Source organism: Equus caballus, chromosome 23 (assembly GCF_041296265.1).
Source record: "Equus caballus isolate H_3958 breed thoroughbred chromosome 23, TB-T2T, whole genome shotgun sequence".
Taxonomy (NCBI): Eukaryota; Metazoa; Chordata; class Mammalia; order Perissodactyla; family Equidae; genus Equus; species Equus caballus.
In genome coordinates this window covers 54,117,779-54,142,379 of record NC_091706.1, presented here as the reverse complement: position 1 = coordinate 54,142,379, position 24,601 = coordinate 54,117,779, and the positions used below count along the sequence as shown (strand labels likewise).

At 41.5% G+C, this 24,601-nt stretch overlaps 1 protein-coding gene across 16 annotated transcripts in view; it reads right to left on the bottom strand.

Moving 5' to 3' along the window:
- Positions 1-8,619: 8,619 nt before the first annotated feature.
- LOC100065486 (S-methyl-5'-thioadenosine phosphorylase) overlaps positions 8,620-24,601 on the bottom strand; it is a 48,308-nt gene continuing 32,326 nt past the window's right edge. For 8 of the 16 annotated variants that reach the window (XM_070248890.1, XM_070248889.1, XM_070248893.1 and 5 more), the window contains 3 exons: positions 16,307-16,546; positions 12,196-12,318; positions 8,620-9,572 (listed from right to left, as the gene is read on the bottom strand). In XM_070248890.1, the coding sequence (XP_070104991.1) occupies positions 9,534-9,572; positions 12,196-12,318; positions 16,307-16,492 (348 nt within the window). In that variant the 5' untranslated portion in view covers positions 16,493-16,546 and the 3' untranslated portion in view covers positions 8,620-9,533. Of the gene's footprint in view, positions 9,573-12,195; positions 12,319-16,306; positions 16,547-16,706; positions 18,077-20,419; positions 20,540-24,601 lie in introns of those variants that run through there. The other 8 variants (XM_070248886.1, XM_070248887.1, XM_070248888.1 and 5 more) reach the window with 4 other exon arrangements.

Sequence of the window (24,601 nt, the reverse complement as noted above, 5' to 3'; positions counted from 1 at the left end):
TTATTTTACTGTATGTATTTTTCTGATTTCCACCTTTATCACAGACATTGTTCCATACTGGTGCAGAGAGATGCATTGTTTATTTGAATTGAGGCACTTTACTTAGACATCCCCTGACCACTGAGAATTTCAGCCCTTTGTAAGCTTTTGCCTATTATAAACAACTCCAGGATGCACTGATATTAATTGCAAAATATTGTCAGGTCTCAATTGCAACCCTCCTATTCTACTCTTCTCCAGTCTTTATTTGTTTTTAAAGTTTATTAAATGAAGTTCCAACTACTAAAAATAAAAATACAACAATTAAAACAATGGCATGTATCTTTCACCTACCAAATTCAAAAGATACTGTATATTGATTTTACCAATGATCTTCACAATGTAGGGTAATATACATTCCATTTACTACAAGTAGGACTGTGTTTGGTACAGTAATACAGTAAGATAAAGACACAATTAAATTTACAAAACACATACTCTTGAAAAACAAAACTTTAACTTTTACTACACACAGCACACACACACAAACAAGCATACATCTCCCTACCCAACACACACACAATATGCCCACAAGACAGCATGCTTATAATCAACTAAGAACTGGGAAAAGTGTTAACAATGGGAAATTTGAAATAAATCACTTTAAATCCCACAAGCAATGTATCCAAGTAGGTAAATGAAATTAGGAAATGTCATTCTGTAGCTGCAAGATGTTCTCCACTCTCTTTTGGTTAACACTCTGCATATGAACTATTCTGGTTGTGTCATCCTCAAAATAATGAAAACCAATGCAAAACAAAAATAAGGGCCTTATAATGCCAATAAAGATTTCTAGGCAGATGCAAATCCACTAATCAATATCTTGGCACTCTTCCAAGGGGCTGTCACTAAGCTAGAGCTTTTCCATTATGCCTATAATCCACTGGGGAAACTCTGAAATGCTCAAAACTGAATACAGTGCTCACTTAATTTTGTAGCTTAAAAAAAAAAGTCCCTGTGGTGAAGCATCACAGAAGTGAGAAGCATTCCAGGAAGAAACGGTCAGCAAGGTCCTCAAGACTGAGGCATGAGGAAAATTATATCAGCTTTATATAAAGAGCGAATGATGGATAACAGAAAACTGGAGTATGCTCCATTTGAGAAGCCTGAAAATGAGGTTGCTAAAAGGCAACTGGATGAAGAAAAGAACCTCTGTAAGTTGGGGAGATCTGTGCTTTCTGAAGGCAACAAGAAAAATGCTCACATGATTTTGCCTTGACATCCTCAGACATCTACTGAGAATGATGGAAAGTAAGGTATAGTATCTATCACAGCACAGTGAAACAAATCACCGGTTACAGAACCAGAGAACCCAGGCTTCAGATCCATTCGGGCATCAATGGATCTCTAATGTGCAGCCAGAGCTGAAACCACTGCATCAGAGAATCCAAGAGTCAACATCAGATGCAACGCAAACAGCTGAACATTAATGCTGGAGGGTAACTGGTTTATTTTACTGTTTACAATTAGCAGCTTATTATCTTGAAGACAGCCTCCTAGACACAAACAGATCGGCTTTATGGACTCTTTAAACAGACAAGAGATAATCACTAAAGGATCTAGTAATACACCACGATGAAAGGTAATAATTTATCTGAGGAAAAAATCTCCCTGTGATAGAAAACAAAACACATTCCTATAAAATTAACAGTAAAAAAGTTAAGAAGCTAGCTTCCATTTTCATCATTAAAGGCAAAAATTACCAACTCATGTAAAATAATACATCAATTCATAAAAAGCAGTAGAAACAAAAGTCAAATATTTAAAAAATTATTCTATTGAGGTCATAATGGTTTATAACATTGTGTAATTTCAGGTTACATTATTATATATCAGTTTCTGTATAGACTACATAGTGCTCATCATGAATAGTCTATTTTTTATCTGTCATCATACATATGTGCCCATTTACCTGTTTTGCCCACCCCCTCCCCTCTGGTAACCACTAATCTCTTCTCTTTATCCCAGTGTTTATCTTCTACATATGAGTGAAATAAACATTCTTCTCTTTCTCTGTCTGGCTTATTTCACCTAACATCATACCCTCAAGGTCCATCCATGTTGTTGCAAATGGGACAATTTGGTCTTTTTTATGGCCAAGTAGTATTCCATTGTATGTATTAATACCACTTTCTTTACCCATTCATCAGTCAGTGGGTACTTGGGTTGCTTCCACATCTTGGCTATTGTGCACAATGGTGCAATGAACATAGGAGTGCATAAATCTCTTCGTATTGTTGATTTCGTGGTCTTTGGATAAATACCCAGTAGTGGGATAGCTAGATCATAAGGTATTTCTATTTTCAAGTTTTTGAGAATCTCCATACTGTTTTCCATAGTGGCTGCACCAGTTTGCATTCCCATGAGCAGTGTATGAGGGTTCCCTTTTCCCCACATCCTCTCCAACACTTGTTATTTTTTGTCTTCATCATTGTAGTTTTGATTTGCATTTCCCTAATAATTAGTGATGTTGAACATATTTTATGTGCCTGTTGGCCTTCTGTGTATCTTCTTTGGAAAAATGTCTTTTCATATCCTCTGCCCATTTTTTGATCAGGTTTTTTGTTGTTGTTGAATTGTATGAGTTCTTTATATATTTTGGAAATTAACCCATTGTTCGATATATACTTGCAAATATTTTCTCCCAGTTGATGGGTTGTCTTTTTGATTTGTTCATAGTTTCCTTTGCCTTGCAGAAGCTTTTTAGTCTGATGTAGCTCTATTTGCTTATTTTTTGTTTCCCTTGCCAGAGTAGACATGGTATTCAAAAAGGTGCTGCTAAGACTGATGTCAAAGAGTGTACTGCCTATATTTTCTTCTAGGAGTTTTGTGGTTTCAGGTCTTACATTCAAGGCTTTAATCCATTTTGAGATAATTTTTATGTATGGTGTAAGACAATGGTCTACTTTCATTCTTTTGCATGTGGCTGTCCACTTTTCCCAACACTATTTATTGAAGAGACTTTCTTTTTTCCATTGTATGTTCCTGGCTCCTTTGTCTAAGAGTAGCTGCCCATAGATATGTGGGTTTATTCCTGGGCTTTCAGTTCTGTTCCACTGATCTGTGTGTGTCTGTTTTTTGGCCAGGACCATGCTGTTTTGGTTACAATAGCTTTGTAGTATATTTTGAAGTCAGGGATTGTGATGTCTTCAGCTTTGTTCTTTTTTCTCAGGATTGCTTTGGCTTATTTGGGGTCTTTCGTTGTTCCATATACATTCTAGGATTCTTTGTTCTATTTCTGTGAAGAATGTCATTGGGACTCTGATTGGAATTGCATTGAATCTGTAGATTGCTTTACGTAGTATGGACAGTTTAACTATGTTTATTCTTCCAGTCATGAATATGGACTGGAATATCTAATTTCTTTCCATTTCTTTATGTCTTCTTCAATTTCTTTCAATAACGTCTTATAGTTTTCAGTGCAAAGGTCTTTCACCTCCTTGGTTAAATTTTTTCCTAGACATTTTATTCTTTTTGTTGTGATTGTAAGTGGGATTGTATCCTTGACTTCTCTTTCTGCTAGTTTGTTTCTAGTGTGTAGAAATGCAACTGATTTTTGTAGGTTGATTTTGTACCACACCACTTTGCTGTAGTTATTGATTATATCTAATAGTTTCCTGGTGGATTCTTTAGGGTTTTTTATATATAGAATCATGTTGTCCACAAAAAGTGAGAGTTTTACTTCTTTGTTTCCAACTGAATACCTTTTATTTCTTTGTCTTACCTAATTGCTCTAGCCAAAACCTCCAGTACTATGTCAAACAGGAGTGGTGAGAGTAGACACCCTTGTCTTGTTCCTTTTCTCAGATGGATGGCTGTCAGTTTTTCACCATTAAGTTTGACGTTGGCTGTGGGTTTGTCATATATGGCCTTTATTACGTTGAGGTACTCTGTTCCTATGCCAATTTTATTGGGAGTTTTTATCACAAATGGATGTTGGATCTTGTCAAATGCTTTCTCTGCATCTATTGAGATGGTGATGTGGTTTTTATTCACCATTTTGATAATGTGGTATGTCACTTTGGTTTGCAGATGTTGAACCATTCCTGTGTCCCTGGTATAAATCCCACTTGGTCATGGTGTATGATCCTTTTAATGTATTGCTGTACTCTATTTGTCAGTATTTTCCTGAGGATTTTTGCATCTATGTTCATTAGCAATATTGGCCTGTAATTCTCCCTCTTCATTTGTCCTTGTCTGGTTTTGGTGTCAGGGTGATGTAGGCATCACAGAATGAGTTAGGAAACGTTCCACCTACTTCAATTTTTCAGAATATTAGAAGGAAAGGTATTAACTCTTCTTTGAATGTTGGTAGAATTCTCCAGAAAAGCCATCTGGGCCTGGACTTTCGTTTTTTGGGAAGTTTTTGATTGCTGTTTCTATCTCTTTATTTTGGTCTGTGAAGATTCTCTATTTCTTCTTGGTTCAGTTTTGGGAGGTTTATGAGTCTAAGAATTCATCCATTTCTTCTGGGTTATCAAATTTGTGGGCATATAGTTTTTCATAGTATTCTCTTATAATGCCTTGTATTTCTGTGGTATCTGTTGTAATTTCTCCTCTTGCATTTTTAATTTTATTTATTTGTGCCTTCTCTCTTCTTTTGTTGGTGGATCTGGCTAAGGTTTGTCAATTTTACCTTCTCAAAGAACCAGGTCTTAGTTTCATTGATCCTTTGTATTGCTTTTTTAGTCTCTATTTCATTTAATTCTGCTCTAATTTTTATTATTTTCCTCCTTCTGCTGACTTTGGGCTTTGTTTGTTTTTTCTTTTTCTAGTTCTGCTAGGTGTAGTTAAAGATTGTTTATTTTACATTTTTCTTCTTTGTTGAAGTAGGACTGTATTGCTATAAATTTACCTCTTAGCACTGGTTTTGCTGCATCCCATAAGAGTTGGTACATTGTTTTCATTTTCATTCATCTCCAGGTATTTTTTTTCTTGTTCTTTTTTTCTATTTTATTTTTTATTGAGGTTATGATAGCTTACAACTTGTGAAATTTCAGCTGTACATTATTATTTGTCAGTCATATTAGAGGTGCACCACTTCAACCTTTGTGCCCACCCCGCACTCCCCGTTTCCTCTGGTAACCCCTAATCCTGTTCTCCTTGTCCACATGTTTAACTTCCACATATGAGTGGAGTCATACAGAGATTGTCTTTCTCTATCTGGCTTACTTCACTTAACATAATACCCTCAAGGTCATCCATGTTGTTGTGAATGGGACAATTTTATCCTTTTTTATGGCTGAGTAGTATTCCATTGTATATATAGCATATCTTCTTTATCCAATCATCAGTCGATGGGCACTTAGGTTGCTTCCATGTTCCAGGTATTTTTTTATTTCTCCTTTGATTTCTTCATTGATCCAGTGGTTGTTCAGTAGCATCCTGTTTAATCTCCACATATTTGTGCTTTGTGCCTTTCCCAGCTTTTTTCTTGTAGTTGATTTCTAGTTTCATAGCATTGTGATCAGAAAAGATGTGTGATATTTCAATCTTCTTAAATTCATTGGGGCTTGCCTTGTTTCCCAACATATGGTCTATCTTTGAGAATGTTCCATGTGCACTTGAGAAAAATGTGTATTCTGCTGTTTTGGGATGGAGTGTTCTATATATATCTAATAAGTCCATCTGGTATAGTGATTCATTTAAGGCCACTGTTTCCTTGTTGACTTTCTATCTGGATGATTTATCCATTGATGAAAATGGGGTGTTGAGGTCCTCTACTATTATTGCATTGCTATCAGTTTCTCCCTTTAGGTCTATTAGTAGTTGATTTATATACTTTGGTGCTCCTGTGTTAGGTGCATATATATTCATAAGTGTTATTTCCTATGGAGGAATGTCTCTCTTGTCATTATATACTGCCCCTCTTTGTTTCTCACTGTCTTTTCTATCTTTAAGGCTGCTTTGCCTGATCTCAGGCAACACCTTGGCTTTCTTTTGCTTGACATTTGCTTGGAGTATTGTCTTCATCCCTTCACTCTGAGCTGACATTTGTCTTTAGAGCTGAAATGTGTTCCCTGGAGCCAGGGTATTGTGGTTCTTGTTTTTTAATCCATTGAGTCACTCTGTGTCTTTTGATTGGAGAATTCACTCATTAACAATTAGAGTGATTTTTGATACATGAGGGCTTACTACTGTAATTTTATCTTGTTTTCCAGGCATTCTATATTTCTAATGTTTATTTTCTCTTGTATTTCTGATTGCCATTTCAGTTTGGTGAGTTTCTGTAATGGTTTTCTCAGTTTTCTTGATACTTATGATTTGTGGGTCTGCTCTGATTTTACGTTTAGTGGTTACCATGAGGTTTGTATAAGATCTCATAAATGAGATAGTCCATTTTCTGACAGCATCTTAGCTCCATTAGCCTAAGCAGGTTCAATCCCTTTCCTTTTCTCCTTCTGAGTTATTATTGTCACAAATTGTTCTTTTTTGTGTTGTTGGTGACTAAATTAAAGTGTTTATAATTACTTTTCATGCTTTCCTTATGTTTATCTTTTATGTTAAAGTTAAGCATTTGCTAACCTGTTCTGATAGAGAGCTTCAATTTTCTGATTTTGTCTATTTATCTCCTGACTCAAAGCTTTGTAAACCTTTGCCTTTTTGCTACAGGTTAGAGGGCTTCCTTTATCATTTCTTGTAAGGGAGGCCTATTGGCAATGAACTCCTTCAGCTTTTGTTTATCTGGGAAAGCTTTTATTTCTCCATTGTATCTGAAGGAAAGTTTCACTGGATAGAGTATGTCTGGCTGAAAGATTTGTCTTTCAATATTTTGAATATATCATTCCATTCTCTCCTAGCTTGTAAGGTTTCTGCTGAGAAATATGCTGAAAGCCTGATAGAGGTTCCTTTGTAGGTTATTTTCTTCTGCCTTGCTGCCCTTAATATTTTTTCTTTGTCACTGAGTTTTGCCAGTTTTAATATATGCCTTGGAGAAGGTCTTTTTGCATTGATGTAATTAGGAGTTCTATTGTCTTTATGTATTTCTAAGTCCAGTTCCTTTTCAAGGTTTGAGAAGTTCTCAGCTGTTTGTTTGAAGAAGCTCTCTGCTCCTTTCTCCCTCTGGAATACCTATAATCCTTATATTGCTTTTCCTAATTGAGTCAGATATTTCTCAAAGAATTTCTTCATTTTTTTTCAATCTTACTTCCCTTCCCCCCCCACCTGAAGCATTTATATATTTCTGTCCTCTAATTCACTAATTCTGTCCTCTGTAACATCAGTTCTATTTTTTTCATGGTTTCTAGATCATTTTTTATCTCACTAATTGTGTTCTTCACATCCAGAATCTGTTTGGTTTTTTTTTAGAGTTTCAATCTCTTTGGCTAAGTATTCCTTGCTCATTAATTTTATTCCTGACCTCATGGAACTGTCTTTTTGGGTTGTCTTGTAAATCGCTGAATTTCTTTATGACAACTATTTTGAATTCTCTGTCATGTAGACTGTAAATTTCTGTGAGTTCAGGATTGGTTTCTGGAGACTTGTCATTTTCCTTCTGCTCTGAAGTGTTACTGTAGTTCTTCACAGTGTTTGATGAACTGATCCTTTGCTAGCACATTTGTGGTAGTATCAGGTCACAGATTCCACTTGCCCCTGATGGGAGGTAGCAGGAACAGTGTTTTCTGATCCCACCCTATCTGCTGGAGGTTGTGTGGGCAGGGCTGATCTGTGTTCATGAGGGCTGGCCCCAGCCAATCTGCAGGTTGGACTCACAAGGGCTGAGCCTCTGCACTGAGCAGGCAGGTCACTCTTGTATGGGTGGGGCTGCTGTGCTTGGCAGGGGACCACTGAGCTGCTATGCTAGGTGGGAGAGGTGCCTACACAATGGCTGCTGTGTTCTGAGGGTGAGGCATCTTCTGACTGGTTGGGTACCTTCTTGCTTGTGCTGAGTGTGGCAGGCAGGCACCTTCATGGGGGCTGAGCTGCCACCACTCAGTGTAGAGCATTCCCACTGGTGGGCCTGCCATGGCATAGCGGGTCCTCTTGTAGGCTGGGCTAAAACTCTGAAAGTGTTTGCATGGGCCAGGCTGCCTTTGCCTGCTCTTACAGTTGCCCCGGCCACTGTGTGAGGATCTGCAACCTGGCTTGCTGCCACTGGGGAGAGGAAGGGGTGTGCTCACCTAGTTCCACTGCCTCTCAGGGATTCAGTCCCCTCACCTTCAGATGCACAGCTGTGTGGATCTTTCAGACATCCTGTTGTGCTGTGCAGGGAATGCTCTGCTGGTTAATGAACGTCCATTTAGTTGTAACTTAGAGGGAAGAGACAAAGGGAACAACTCACTCTGCCATGATCCTGACATCACCTCCAAAAAAGTCATATTAATTTGAAAAAGATCTGGCACACTATAACGTGTATATATGATTTCTTAAATAGTTTGCCTTTAATATTCTGTATTAAATGCCCAGCTTTTCTGAAGTTGTTGTAAACACAAATATCGTTCTGACTGTATAGTCATTAATGACCTTCTTTTTTAACAAAATAAAGATGAAACTCATACAGAACTGCTCTTATTACTACTTTAAATTTGGCTTCATTACCAGAAACAGGGTGTTTTCAAGAACTGGATCTTTCTAAGTCCATTTTTATATTTTAAAACAGCTTTATTTTTATTTGATTATATTCATTGTAGAAAAATGTGAAGAGACAGAAAAATAGCAAGAAAACTAAAATTTTCCAATATCCATGCCTCAAATACAGTAAAAAAAAAAAATATATATATATATATCTCTTCCTAGACTTTTTGTACAGTTAATTTTAAAATAAAATCAATACTGTAAAATGCTTACATATGCGTTTTTCATTTCATATTACAAAGTCACCATTTCTTTAGGACATTAACCATTATGTGAAAACACGATCTTCACTTGGCAGCTTCACAATCTAATTATAGCTAAATTATAATTTACCTCCAATTTTTGGATATTCAGATTCGTTTGAATATTTGCTATTACAACTAACACTCTATTGGACATCTTTCTTCATACCTAATTCTTTGTACGTATCTCCAATAATTTTTTAAAGATAAATTCCTAGGAGTAACGAGCACAAAGGGTGTATTTTGTAAGCGTTTTGATACATTTTACCAAACTGCCCTCCAAAAAGATTGTATCAATTTACAGTCACACCAATAAATGGCCTAAGAGTCCCATTTCTTCTTCTTATTCCTTGGCAACACAGGAAATTGGATGTCACCTCCCACTCTTTACTGTTACAAATTTAATGGGGGAGGGTAAATGATGTCTTCCTGTCTTTTTTGCTAAAGTGTAAGACTTTTCCAGACACTTGCTGGTCATTTGCTTTCCTTCTGTTTTGTGAAGCAGTCCACGTCTGACACAAGGCATCTCTGACTCGTGCAATGTCTTGTCATACATGTTCCTCCTTAGCGGGCAAGGGCATGAAAGCTGCATGTCTTTTCCATGTTTTTCAAAGTTAGGCAGCAATTTCCCAAATGTGTAGAATTAGAAAATCTTCTCTTCTGGCCCGCCATGCTATTTTAATGTTTTGGTAATAAAACAGAAAACCGGGCCATATCCTGAAAGGAAGAAAGCAGGCACAGATTACAATCAGCCAAGCACTTACCACAGGCAGTGGGTTTACAGATGTGTGAGCATGATAATCACCTGGAGTGCTTGTTAAAAATCAGATTTTTATTTTATGGAGTGAGGTTTCAGGGGACATACACTTTTAACACACTCTCCAGAATATTCTCATATTCACCAAAGTTTGAAAATCACTAACCAGATGTGGGACTTCCAGCATCGCTCTGAACTCTTGGTCCCTCACTCTCCTTTCCTGTAAAGTGACGTCCATCACACTTATCTAGAGGACTGTTCTGATTCTCACTTATCTCCGTCCCCTTTCACATCCACCAGGACACATTTTATACGCCAACCCTCGGCCTGGATTATCGTTTATGGAACCCCCATCTTTCACCTTATCCTGCTGGAAAAAAGTCCACTGAAATTTTAATATGTAGTATGTCCAAAGAGAATAGGGTCTTCTTCATCACTGCAAGTCTCATATATCTTTGCAAACCACAGCTGGACTTACAGGGGGTGCTCACTGAGTGTTTCTGGAATGAATTCGTGAGTGAATGAATGATATACATTTCAGTGTTGGAAGGACTAGAAACACTACCCCAGAATAAGGGATTAGGTGTTCCTTCATGCTAGAGAATGGAGGCCACAATTCTCAACTGTGTCTAGAGCAGCAATTCTTCATTTTCTCTTTTTAGGTCATACATCCCACTTGGAGAATCTGAGGAAAGCTACACATACTAACACTTTCTAAAAATGCAGACATCCAAAACCACACAATTTTACACACACTTTCAGAAGCTTCCTAGAAGGAAAAGACAACACTGATTTCTACCTTCTGAGCATTTTTACTTAAAAATGAAGCTGAAGTATAAATTTATTGCTTGAGAAATTATCTTCAAGCTCAAGAGACTATGGTCAAAATGGGGTCAATGAGGAAACTTAAAAAGAAAGAAAAAAACCGACCACACCTTGCAGGTAACATTAGCCTCAGCAGCACAAAGTATCTGTCACATTTCCCACCAATCGATGGCATGCTTATTTAGACAAACTAAAGCGAGGCTTGTCTATTGCATTATATGCATCTGAATGTAACTGTTTCTAGTTTAAACTGACATTCTCCAATTCTTAGAATTTATATTCTGTTTTCTTTTTGTTCACAATTCTAAGGGCTTCCTGTACTTCAGTTATGATGGCACACTTCATGGGAGAAACGGGCTGTCATTTATTCATTAATGAACATTTATCTCCTAGGTATACAGGTTGCAACCAGCATACGTGTTTCCTGTCCCTTAGGGACTTGAAGTCTACTAGGGAAGACAGATTACAAATTCCAGTGTCCCTGACTCTGCAGTCCTAAACGCTGAGAGGCATCCTAGTTACACCGGTGTGCGGCAGCCGGCTTGTACCAGCTTGCAAGAACAATGTGTATCACTTCCCAGCTTATGAGGGGCTTCATGTTGGTAGCTTGAAATCAGCTGTGCTGGAGAATTTACACCACGTAAATCAGCAAACACTAGGAATCATGGCTCCTCCACGCCCATCAGCTGTCAATCATTTACTATCATATCACGTCATCACACTAAAACTGTCACTCTCAGTGCAGGGCTCCTGAGTGGTAATTCAGCAGTGTAGGAAGAGCTTACATCAACCTTTCACATTCTCTCTCAACTACTGCCATGAGACCCAAAAGCAGAGGCGTGTTCTAGGAGACCTCAGGATATGCTGGCTACCCTCTCTGGATACCAGGTCAATGTGATATCTGACCAATTTGAGGCAACTCCTTATGCAATGTGGTTGATCAAGAGAGTTATAAAATGTCCAAATAAAAATCATGCATCTCTGAGCTTGGCAGTTGATTTAAATTATATTCCAGGAATCAATACAGTCATGCTTCACATAACAAGGGGGATATGTTCTAAGAAATGCGTGGTTAGGTGATTTCGTTGTTGTGCGAACACCACGGAGGGTACCTCCACAAACCTAGATAGTATAGCCTACCACACACCCAGGCTATATGGTACTAATCTTATGGGATCACGGTCATATATGCAGTCCACTGTTGATCAAAATGTCATTATGCAGCACACGACTACACTGGAGCTGAAAAGCTACCAATATGCAGCCCATCTGACGTTCATCATGAATTACTGTCTTCATGTGATGCAACATTAACCGTAAGCAGACAGTCCCCAGCACCATTTTGGTATTGCTATGTCAGTGTCTCAGCTTTAAAGGCTGCCGAAACTTGGTGTGGATCTGCCAAAGAGAAAGCAGCCTTGTGAATAATGTAAGCCACATGCAGAGCAGGCACTATCAAATCTTTTGGAAGACGTAGAGACACACTGTAGAGCAGGTCAGCATCAATAACCTGGCAAACTAGCTAAGAAAACTCTCCCCACATCAACTTCCAATGGTCTTGCATTACTAGCCAGAATATATGACTACTCAGTTTCACAAACAGTTAGTATGGTAGTAAATGGCATGAAAATTTGTAGAAAACCTCTAGGCTAGTATAAAATACATGAGTAGAGGGACCAAGCTTGAAGTGCAAATAAGAGGAAAAGGCAGCTGAGGGCCTATGGAAGCGTCTGCTTGCAGATGGCTGAGGATACTCACCTTCAGAGTACGAAGAGTCTCTGACCATTCCATGGACCCTATCTGGGGTATGGTACTGAGGAGTAAACTTGTGGCTTTATTGGCATTTTCTTTCAGGGTCTTTAAAATCCGGTCCACTGAAACCTAGAGAAACAACGGCACAGGATGTTGCCAGAAATTAAAAATTCCACTGCTGTTCATGGAATGTTTTCCTGAGCTCCTACCTGACCTGCGTGGTCAGTTTACCCCAGTTTCAATCTGGAGCCCTGCAAGCTGGGCATTTATCAAGATGGTCTTTGGTCCCAGTAGGGAGGTCTTGGAGTAACTCAATGATATTTCTGAAAAGCACCGCTGGCTTTCAATATGGTGTCTGAGGATCTTCCTCAGATGTATAATGTGCGAGCATGCTCTGGAAAGCTGTGTCTATTCTCCCCATGTCCAGAGAATGAATTCTAGTCTTAAGACTGTTGCCAAACTAGATAACCAGTCAGAAGATCAGCACATTTCCCTTTAGAGAAGTCTTCCAATAACGAAGAATGATGGAATCAATGGATCATCATTTTTCATGTTACAGCTCCCAATGAATTAATGAATGGATGGCTAAGATCACAAAACAAAAATACCTAAAACCAAATGAACAACTCATTTTAATGTGCTTCCTGATGGAAAAACAAATCACTACATATGACACCTGAATCTGATCAAACCTGTAGATCCAGCTGCCAATTTACAGAAAACAACAGAGGACAGAGCAACCTGCTAACCTACCCTAAGGAGACGATTTCAGCAATTTAGACCGTGGGAAACTCTAAACGACAAATAACCTGATTTCTTTTTAGAAAACCAGGAAGAAAAAAATCATTTATGATACTTCAGATAACTAGAAACTTAAACTTTGCTTGGTTATATTAAGGAATTATTGGGGGAATGTGCTAATGATAATGAAGTTACGTTAAATATCTCCTGACATGTTTATGGATAATATTATGAATGAGAGTGTAAATGAAATGTAATTCACTGTAAGCTGATATGATAATGGTTGAAGCTGGATTCGGGAGTCATGGAAGCTCATGCTATTGCCTACTGTGTACATGACTAAAATTGCCTCACAAGGAAAAGCTGGAAGAAGTTGTGATTATAAAATGGACAATGAGAGGTAGAGAACTTGTCGCACTTCACTACGCTTAGAAGAAATCTGAGATTCAGGGGCACCATGAATGTACTTTTCTTTCTGTTTCCTGGAGTATAAAGTCCAGACTCCTTCCACAAACAACAAAATGTGTTTAGAAAAAAATGACGAGCACCGTAGCAGAGGGAAGGGCCCACTACTGTGGGAACACAAAGCAGTGACAACTTGGGTGCCTGCCAGCTACAAGTACATGCATGTCTTAAGTGGAGTCTGAATGCAGTCATAAAGCATCCAAGACATCTACCCTACATTTACTCTTCTCCTGTGACTGATATTTCATAAAGAATCGGTCCTCTCTTTCCTCTTCTTTGTTCCTGCTCTTGGGCTCCACCCAAAATGCCCTTTCTACTAACCTCCTCACATTCAAATCCAATCCTCTGTTCAGGGTCCAGCTCAGATCTCAAAAGTTTCCTTCTTCACAAACTTGTTTTTGGTCTCCCCACCCCCAACTCCATCCTAGCTCCCATATGAGGACCACTCTCCTAGGAACCAGCACTATTCCAGTTGCTCAGCATATATCATTTGGTTTAACTCTCCTAGTTACCCTGCAAGGTCAGAATTGCAACTGAACAACTCACACCCGTCACCCCCAAGCCCCGGCTCCATCCTAGAGAAGAGTAATGGGATAAATAATGGGCCCAGTGTCTCAAGTAAACAGAGCAACAGGAATGTGAAGATGAGTTTAGGCAACCGGAAAACCTTCTCCCCATGCCAGGCTGCACATCTGGTTTGAAGCACAGTGACACACATGGCTGGCTGAGATGATGCCATCTTGGACTCTGCCTTCCTTGTAACATTTAACAGTATTTGCTTTCATGCCTTACCACTTACACAGGGTTCAGCTTCTCTGCTTTTAACTCAAGTGGCTCCAACTGTCTGCTTCCCAGCCCTCCTGTGGCCAATTAAAGGGAAGCAGCGTTAGCTCTGCAGAGGAGGAGACAAACGTCACCAGGCTGAGCAGAAAGCCAAGGCAGGAAGCAATCTGCTTTCGGGACGTGACAGGGGCTGGACCCTCCTATTCGTTGGAAGCGGCTTCTCAACACCATGAGGCTGAGCTGCCCCTTAGGTGACCAAAGCTGCCCAGTGAGAGATTAGGTTGTGCCAGGATTTGCAAATTTCTTACATAAAAGCATCCTAGAAGTTAGCAAGAGTGTATTACACTGAGGAGTGAGGATAAGGTGTTCATGCCAAACAAAGAACCCGGGCTCCTCTACGACCCAAACTCCCTGTACCTGGACGGACAGACAGCAAGTCTCTGAACCTGCGTCACATGGAATTGGATGGTGAAACCAGCAGCTCTGAGACAGTGATTCAGAAAACCCCCTGGGTAAGATGCCACCTCTCCTAAATGTGCTCACAACAGCCAGCCCGCACCCCTCCCTAACGTCAACACTCCTGGAGTGTGCTTCTGTCCCTTTCTCTACCTTAAAGTAAGACAAATGATAAGACAAACGATCAGGTTTCTTCAAGTAAAATGCATAGAATGAAAACAGAGGGAGGGGAACATGAGAGTAAAAGAGACTTAAGGGCCAGCCCCAATGGCCTAGTGGTCAAAGTTCAGTGCACTCCACGTCGGCAGCCTTGTCTCAGTTCCCGGGTGTGGAACCATACCACTCATCTGTCAGTGGCCATGCTATGGCTGCAGCTGACATTAAAAAAAAAAAAGAGGAAGACTGGCAACAGATGTTGGCTTAGGGTGAATCTTTCTCAACAACAACAACAAAAAAAGAAAGAGAGAGAGAGTGACTTAGAGATGTTATTCAAACATAATGTATAGATTATAAGGGACCCTGAATTGAATGGTGAAAAACTGAGATGAGGGAAAATGTGAACATTCTGTATATTTGATTATATTAAAGAATTAATATCAATATTTTTTGGTCAATAATGGTGTTGTGCTTATTTTTATTACTTTATTTTTAAAAAGAGGCCTTTTAGAAAAATATTTCCTTCAAAAATACTAGGGCAGGGGGAGAGAGAAGTGGGTAGGGACTCATACGTGACACAGGGATGGGCCATGGGTGATAACGGTGGAAAGCTGAGTGATGGGTAACTCAGTGTTCATTAAACTAGACTCTCTACTTTTGTGGAGGTTTGAAGTTTTCCACAACGAAAGTACTTGTTCTGGAAGCCTGACCTCAGTGGTCCAGTGTCCTCAAACACTAGCTGGACCCTGACATCTTTCCTGCCTAAACCCCTCACTGCCCTCCCATCCAAAATCCTTCTATGGTCTATGTGGCCCCGCCCCCCTCTTGCTCCCTCCGCCCTCTCCACTCAAGCATGCCCATCTTTCCTACCACACTTCAACAAGGACAGCTTCCCAGACTCCAAATATCTGCTGGGTCAATTGGATACATACTCCTGTATCTCATCAAACTATTTCTTTATAACTCTGAGCTTTCTCACACTGGTTTGCATAACCTTTACCCCCCGCCCCTCCCCAAAATCAAAGCATTAGCCCCTTAGGGACTTGTCTGTTTGCTGTTGTATTCCTACACCAAGGATGGTATCCAGTCAGGGTAAGTTAAACAGACAGGTATGAATACAGAGTCCTCTTACCAGGAAGACGTAATAGGTTTCTCCCTTTGAAAACAAACATAATAAACAGCAGCACAGCATAAGGAAATTATCACCAAAAGACCCTTTATCCTTAAAATAAGGCCCAAGTCTCAGTATGATCCCCAACATGCCTACAATGTACTGTTCACTGCTGACCCTTGGATAACAGTGTCTTTTTCTTCCCTATGAAGATCTTTGTTCTTAACTTCCAGTGGGAACTACAGAAAGTATGTGGCAACGTATGAAAAACTGACTTTACAACCTGGTAGAAGGACACTTTCTGGAACTAGTGCGAGAGAGACAAATAGTTAAGACACTCTCTTAATGGCTCTCATGGCACCTGGAAACCCAGGCCATACTCGTCCAGAAGAGAATTCCACCTACCTCTTCCTCATTCTCCTTCCAGCAATCATAATCTGTTGCCAAGGCGATGCTGGCATAGCAAATTCCAGCCTCCTTAGCAAGGACCGCCTCTGGAACTGTGGTCATGTTGATAACATCCGCCCCCCAGGCGCGGAACACGAAGCTTTCTGCCCGGGAGCTAAAACGAGGTCCCTCGATTGTGACCATTGTCCCTTTTGAGTGGCACCGGAGTCCTAGCTTCTTAGCATTCTCTAAGAGGACCTAGAAAAGAAACAACCACAAACTCAAAATTTTATTTTTTCCCTGAGGTTTAATAATTCCTTAGTTAATGTCTTTTACAGTGAGTGCCTAGTACCCGCAGGTCCTCAGAGAGAACCTGGGAAATCACAGAAGGGTGCTTCCTAGACGCTCAGCCACTTACCTAACCCTGTTCCCGAGCCCCTGCAGACAGCTCACGGCTACAAGAGCAAACAGCGAGCTTTTTCTATCCACCAGGCATTTGTAGACATACTGGAATCTCAGTGACTTCTTAACAGCTTGAAGAGACTCAGCTGGGCTGTGAACGTGAACTTGGATCTGAGCTCTTCACCTCCAAGGCTGAGCTCAGGGGCCGCTGCTCACCCACATCTCAGAGAGACGCGCTGAGAACTGCTTGCCAGCACCTGAGAAATTACACTCATTGCCCTTTTACACAAAATCTGAAGACTTTTGTCAAAGCTTTTTTGGTTAGAAACTGATTTCCTCATAATCTCCTTTGTCTGCTGCCTCTCCAGGGATGTATGGTCAAAACAGAATGAGGCCGCGCTGATTTTTTTCTTTCCAGGATAAACTTATCTTGGCATTCCTTTAGTGGCAAGGCCATGCAGGGGTTTTAGAAAAATTATTTAAAAGTTTGATCACTTTTTCCAGTGTCTAATTAATAATGCATTTCTAATATTCAAGTTATTAGTTAATTTCACTTTTTTCTTTGCGTGTTCTTCAACACTGTTTTTCAATTAAAAAAAAACCTAGTCTTTTAAACTTAACTGTTAACCTACTTAAATACTGCTGAAAACTCACTTAACCTTTATATGACTTAGTTTTCTCATCTGTAAAATGGGACTAATATTGTAAAACTCAGAGATATTGTGAAAATTAAATAAGCTAAGGAATATACAGTAGAGAATCATGTCGGGCACAGCGTCAACACTATATAAATGCTAAACTGGTCTCCTAACGATTACTAACACCGGCAGCTTCTAAAATGTTTACCTAATAATTGGCAAAGGTTCCTGGGATACTACATATATAAAAAGGAGTGACTCAAAGTCAACAGAAGGCTGCAATCTAGGCCAAAGTCTCGCCTGCACATGTCTGAACCACATAAGCGAATTAACCTAGGTCCTTAAAAATAACTCGTTCTGTGCTATGGCGTTGGGAGAAAGAATTTTAACAAGCGCCTTGGCAACTCCAAATTTAGAACCATGACAAGTCACAGACAATGAACAGCTGATGCTACATCAGGCTGATTTATCCTATAGACACTCAAGATAAGATTTTGCTTAGTCACAACTTTTCCCCAAAGAACACAGGTTACACATGCAAGGACCTAAACCACTCCTTCCTCCCCTGAACCCCGCCTTTCTTTCTTCAATATTAAGATATAACCAGCTCAGTCCTGTCTTCATTAAATGTCTTTAAAAATCCCGAATAACCAAGCTGCATGTCTCGGCCACACTTCTGAGTGCTTCCAGAGATGTGTGAGGGAAGATCCCAACTACCGCGTGCCACTGGCCTGCGGCACCTAAGTCCACCCATCACCCTGGGAGGTGGGTACCATGATGGGGAGGAGGAGCAGGTGGAGGCTGTGGATGTGGACCAGCCACAGACAGACCCTGGGGCGGTGCCACCTGAACCAGTACCTTGCACCCCCATGAGAACCGCTAATGCCATCCCAAGGAACCAGAAATACAAACCACAGGCTGAGACATCTCTGGGTCTGAGGCTAAGATGCTTTCACTTCCATGTCTTGAGTAATCATAATGGAATTTCTGAATCTATTACCATTGTCACAAATGCGCTATTGGCAATATTATATCACCAGGCTAAACATATTTAATGTGTCAGAATTTCCAGAGTTTGTTTCAGATGCCCTCCTAAAGTGACTAGAAGTGACACTATTCTGGGAATAGGTAACACTTGCACAGTGCCCAAAACATAAACAGTACAAAAGGATATTATTCTGTGACAAGTAACCCAGTTCATCTCCCCAAGGGAAACCAGTTACCAGTGTTTTGGTCAACTTCCCAGAAAGACTTTATTTACATGCAAATATGTTCATATTAATCTCTTTATATATACACATATTTAACACAAATAGTAGGTATGGGCCAACCGCTGTGCATCTTGCTTGCCACCTGACGACTGAACTGACAGTCCTTCCTCATGAGTACACGAAGGATCAAGTGAATGGTGACAGTGAAAGTGATAATTACCAAGGGCTGCATCATCTACTCTTCACATTTTGGACTCTAAATATCTCTTTTAGAGTACATAAGAATAAAGGAATATTCTGGAGGCTTATTTTTACCACTTTCTTAAATTGCCTTCCACAGTACTCTAGTTTTTACGTGGGGGTCCTTGGCTTGGCTAGACAACTAATGGCTGAATTAATTCGGTCTCAAGGGAGGCCAACTGTATTACTGGAAATAGTCACCAGCCACCACATTTACATAGGCTCAGCATACAGCATGAGCACTCCCTCCGCCACCTCTACTCCTGGTGACATAGATCACCGTTTTCTGCCTGGGAGAAGATCTCAGATCTCACACTAACATGGATTTTCTCTCCCTAGCCCATTCGTTACCAAGCTGCCCCCATTTTGAAATGGACGAGAATTTTATACACATCTAATTTCCCCCAGAGAGCAGATTTATTACCTGGACAGATCAGGGTTTCAGGGGGAAGGCCAGCAGCACATCCTGATACGTTCTGCTGATAACCACCCAGAAATACATACACCTAAATACACAGATTCACACAGACTGAACCTGCCATTATTTTAAACAAGTAAAAAAAGGACTTCACAGAAGTCAGAGAATCAACATGCAGTGCTCTATATGAAACGGCCCCCCAACTCCTGGCTTTGGATTCCAGATTTTCGTTGGAGACCAGAGTGAGGTGCCCTGCTGTGAACTAGAAGGAAACCAGTGGCACAGGATTACGCAGGCTAAACAGAAAAGCTAAACTAAACCTTCTACTTTCCATAGGCAGGTGATAAGATTATGTGAATGATGAACATGTTTAGGTATTTATATTCTCTAAGCTAATTTATAAAGCAGATTAGACCAGGCAGTTTTCCTCTGACAATACTTCTGATCTGTTGGGTCCCACCTGACTGATAATCTGGGATTATCAGACAAGCACCATTGTGGACCGAGTGACAGACGCTGAGTCGTGGTACCATTTTCATCCTCTGAGAGCTGAGGCTGCGCTTCCGCCCCTTCCACCACCACTGGCCTTTGTAGGGCCGCCCCTCTGTCTGAGCTTTTACTATAATCCTGGAGGGGAGGCTGGACAGTAATGGCCGAACTCAGCTCAAGGCAAATGATGCCAATCTGACAATTTACAGATTATCAATAATAATCTAATTCATAAAAGAAGTAACCAGTCATTGGCTATCTCACAACTGACAGAATCTGTTCCAAGTATTTTGTAAGTATTAACTCTTTTCTCTGTCACACAGTCCTAGAGGTACATGTTATCATCACCTTGATTTTACAAATGAGGAAACGTAAGCCCAGAGGTGTTAAGTAACTCGTCCAATGATCACAGGTATTAAGCTGAAGAGCAGAGACTTGATCCCAAGTAATCTGGTTCCAGATACCATTCTCTTGACTAATATACTATCTTATACTAGATTATTTAGAAGGTATCCTGACAACAACATCTAAATTTATTAAAAGAGTAGGTTACAACTTTGAGAGTCAGCTTACAAATGATTGAGAGTAGCAGAGGCATTATTAGCAAAGGGAAACAGCTCTTCGTTAAACCTTGCATGAGAAACAAACTAGAGAGGGAAGAAGGACCACGTGCTTAGCCAATTCATCTAACTCTAGATGCCACCCCAAGCCCTTATGATTTATTGTGGTGCACCTTCCAGAAGTCTATGCGCCTGTCTCGTTATGGGGCAGAACGGGTCAGCCGCTGGAATGGCACACTCCTCTGGCACAGGAGGAACTTTTGACATAGAAGGTCTGAGGTCTCTTGGTGGTCCTACAAAGCAAAGTGAAAGGTTTCTGGTTTTTTTTAAGCCATCTCTCCATCCTCTGTGCGCTGGTGAATCAACTGCATCCAGGCCAAGCTGTCGGTCCTCACTCCAGAATCAACAGCTCTGAACAAGTTGAAGACAACAGTAAGAAAAGCAGCTCCGAGATGGTATTCAGCTTGTCTGGCTCTGGGTCGATGGCTACATGCTTTCCAATGGGAATTAAAATGTCTGTGGTCTGGCGGCTGTGACGCGATAACCACACTGGACTGTAGGGACAAATCATCTGCGGGCTCAGGAGGGCAGGTGACGCACTTCAGAAGTCAATAGGAAACTTTCAGTCATCGCAGATGTAGAGGCTTGTACAGTGAACGCCATATACACCCATCACCTAGACTCAACCATTTCCAAAACTTTGTCAAATGTGCTTATCTGTTAGAATTTCCAGGGTTGCAAAAGCAGCCATCCTCATTTTATCCCTACCTTGGATGGACCAAAATATGTGGATTATTTCCCACTGCAATGTCATTATCACATCTGATAGAAATAACATCAATTCCTCAGCATCACCCAATACAAAGGCCATATGCAAATTTCCCTGCTGGCCTCAAAAATGTCTTCTTTTTTTTTTTAAAACAGTTGCTTTGATAGTGTCAGGTCCAAACAAGGTCCTTACCTTGTATTTGATTGTCATGTCTCTAAATTGAGAGTAATTCCTGCCCTCTGCCCCAATCTTATTTTTTCATGCCTTTGACCCATTGAAGAAAGCAGCTGTTTGTCCTGCTCCACATTTGGGAATCTGTCTCTTGCTGCCCTGTTTAGCTTGTCCCTTTACCTGCCATAATTCATTCTAAAGTCTCTTTGGTCAATTTTTTTAATAAAATATTTTTGAACCCACAATAGAGGGGCTACAATTAACCCAGTGCCCAGTCACCCAGCAATTTCTCAGCAGAAGTTTTCAGAATAAACCACTTTTCACGTCCATCACATTGTTCTAAACGTAAACTCGTGAGTAACACAGGAAAGAGAGTCCTCTTCTGTCCTACAGAGGGGACAGCAGCGGAGGGCCAGGGCGCGAGAAAACAGGGGCAGGCAGATCATGTAACGTCTACTCCCAGGGTGGGAGGGTGGGGAAGAGCGTGGAGAAATGTGCTGCTTCAGGTCCCACAGCTGGCACGTCCACCCACCAAAATTAACCTGTGACCTCCACCCCGTCACATACAAACAGTGACACGAGCTGGCACCAACGCCAACTCACTCAGAGATGAGGCCTCTGTGCTCTGCAGGAATGAAAACCCAGTCCGTGCCTCCCAAGCCTCTGTCACATGTGTCTTAAGGGAAATGCTAAGTTAACCTCAAAGCAGTTGCAAATGGGGTTAAGAACGGGTCAAATGACTGTTCCAGCCTGGATAAACAGGCTTTTCTCTCTTTGTAAAACTGACCAACCAAGTGGTGCCACGTACTCCAGGCTCTGGCTCGCTTTCGGCCTTCAATGAGTCACGTATTAGCAACATCCCCATTTACAGCTGTGATTAAATATGAAAACAGGGCCACAGAAACATTCAGCGGCTGTCCCCCAACAGACGGCCAGGCAAGAGCATCCCCATCTCAGCGATCTCCGTCCCTCTCTCTTCTCTCTCCATCCTTCTCTGCCTCATCACTCCTCTCTTTGTCTGAACTTTTACCTTACATCATAACATGTCTTAGTTAGGCTTTAAGTTATGCTATGCACATGTGACACTTATTGACAGCAGTTTTAATTCCCTCTCAAGTGGAACACGTTACGTTTTTCTCTTTAAACAAAGCTCCCTAACTACTGGCCGTATGGCTCACAGCAAATTGCTGTATCTTTTTGATTTTCCATTTCCCCAGGATAAAACGTAGTGTTCACCCAGCCATTTATAAAGGCATTACGAGGAGTAAGTCCACCAGGAGGCACAGACATCTCAGAGCAGCTCAGAGTGCGATCTGGCTGGGGACAGAACTGGGAGTCAGCACAAGGAGAGGCTGTGGCTGAGGACAGGGTCTCAGAACACTCCACCTCGTGAGGGGTGAGCGAAGTGGGGAGCCCCAGGGAAGAAATGAGGACTGTAAACCCACTGTTTCTAATGGTTTCAGGGCTCCACTGTGGAGATCCTGGAAAGGACGGTGCAGATGGAAACAGCCCCTCACACAGCCTGCCCACCGACGTGTGGCGTTCCGCATAACTAAGCGCCGGTGCAGTCAATGAAGCGTTGAGTGATGTAGACTGACGTCACTACAAACAGCAATACTTCTGTAGAGCATAAAATGATGAGCACGATTAATGCTGAATGGAATCCAGACCAAGAGCAGTGGGGTTTACAATCCCAGGTGAGGCGGGTGGGGGACATGACCCAAGGGAAATTCTAGAATGACAATATGTGTAGTTTAAGAGCTCCTCTCCTCCCTCTGCGGGTGTTTATCAGAGAAGTGAGCTCTGACAGCTCAGAAGGAAGCCAGGGTGAACCTGCCGGTACAGCGGGGACTGTTCCCCCACTGAGCCTGTATCACGGGGCCTGCCCGTCACCTCCAATTCCCACCACAACAGCTCTTCTCCAGACAGAGTAGGAGTTCGCCCTCAGACTGACATGGGGAAAAGACAGGAAACGTACTTGTGCGCCTGGATTCGAATCTTATTACTAGAATTTGTGTGTGGTTGTGAGCAAATGACCTAACCTCCCTGAGCTCTTTCTTCATCAGGCGAGTGTGAGCAACATGCGCACTCATACCCTTGCTTAAATACGAAAACAGGGCTGCGGAAACCACCAGCGGCTACATCCCAGTAGACTTTCAGGCAATAACATCCTCATTTTATATGTCAAATGTGTGAGTTTCGGGATGAATAACAGTTGATGCAAAGTGCTACTACTACTATTGCCTTGAGGATTGACAAGGTAACAGACCCAGCAGCTGGCACACAGCAGTCACTCAGATCACCTTGTAGACAGATGCAGCTGCAGCAGAAGTGAGCAGATGGAGCAGGTTAATGGACGACACCTGCAGGTAGTTTCCTGCGGGGAGAAACTAGGTCTGCAACAGTACCCAGGTGAGCACCTTTCCTGATAAAGGGGTCCTTACTGGAATCTGTCCTCCCTTCCACCAAGAGATGGAAGTGAAATCTATTCCTGAGGCAGAGAATAAAATTAGTCTCAACGATGTCAAACTGGCTGGACCCGATGGGAATCGTGTTCCAGCTTGTGGCTGAGAAGAACGGGAAGGAACACACACCTCCCAGAAGCAACCTAGACCAAGGACAAGAGAGTTTAGGAATGGCAGCTCCGTCCTACTGAATTGTAGAAGTGGCACGTTGTGGCAGGCAGCATAATGCCCTGCCTCCCCACCCGCCCAGGATATCCACAGTCTAGTGCCCAGAGCCTGTGGAGATGTAACCTTGTATGGCAAAGGGAACTAAGGTTGCAGATAGAATTGCAGTTGCTAACCAGCTACCCTTAAAAAAGAAAGATTATCCTGGATTAACCAGGTGGGCCCAGTGTCATCCCAGGAGTCCTCAGTGTGGAAGAGGGAGGCAGAAGAGTCAGTGTCAAAGCGATGAAACGTGACAAGGACTCGGCCCGCCATTGCTGGTGTTGAAGCTGGAAGGGGGCCATGAGCCAAGGAATGCAGGCAGCAAAGAGCAAGGACAAGGATTCTCCCGAGCCTCCAGAAAAGAATGAAGGCCTGCTGACACCTTGATTTTAGCCCCGTGAGACCCACGTTCGTCTCCTAAGCAACAGAACTAGATAATTTGTGTTGTTCAAGCCACTAAGTTTGTGGTCATTTGTTACAGGAGCTATAGGAAACTAATACACGTGCTTACATGGTTTAAGCTACAGTTAACCCCATCATGCTTTCTGCAGTAATAAAGAACTGATGCCAAAGGTCTGCGCAACTCTTGCTTCAATCAGCAAACCCTCCCAGCTAGGCCAGGGGACTGCTAATATCATCTCCCCAATGGCCTGGGACACCCACTGGAAAACAGACTTCCTGGACTGACTCATCTGGCTGGTTCTATCACTCACTCTCTAGCTGTGTGCCTCTGGGAAAGTCAC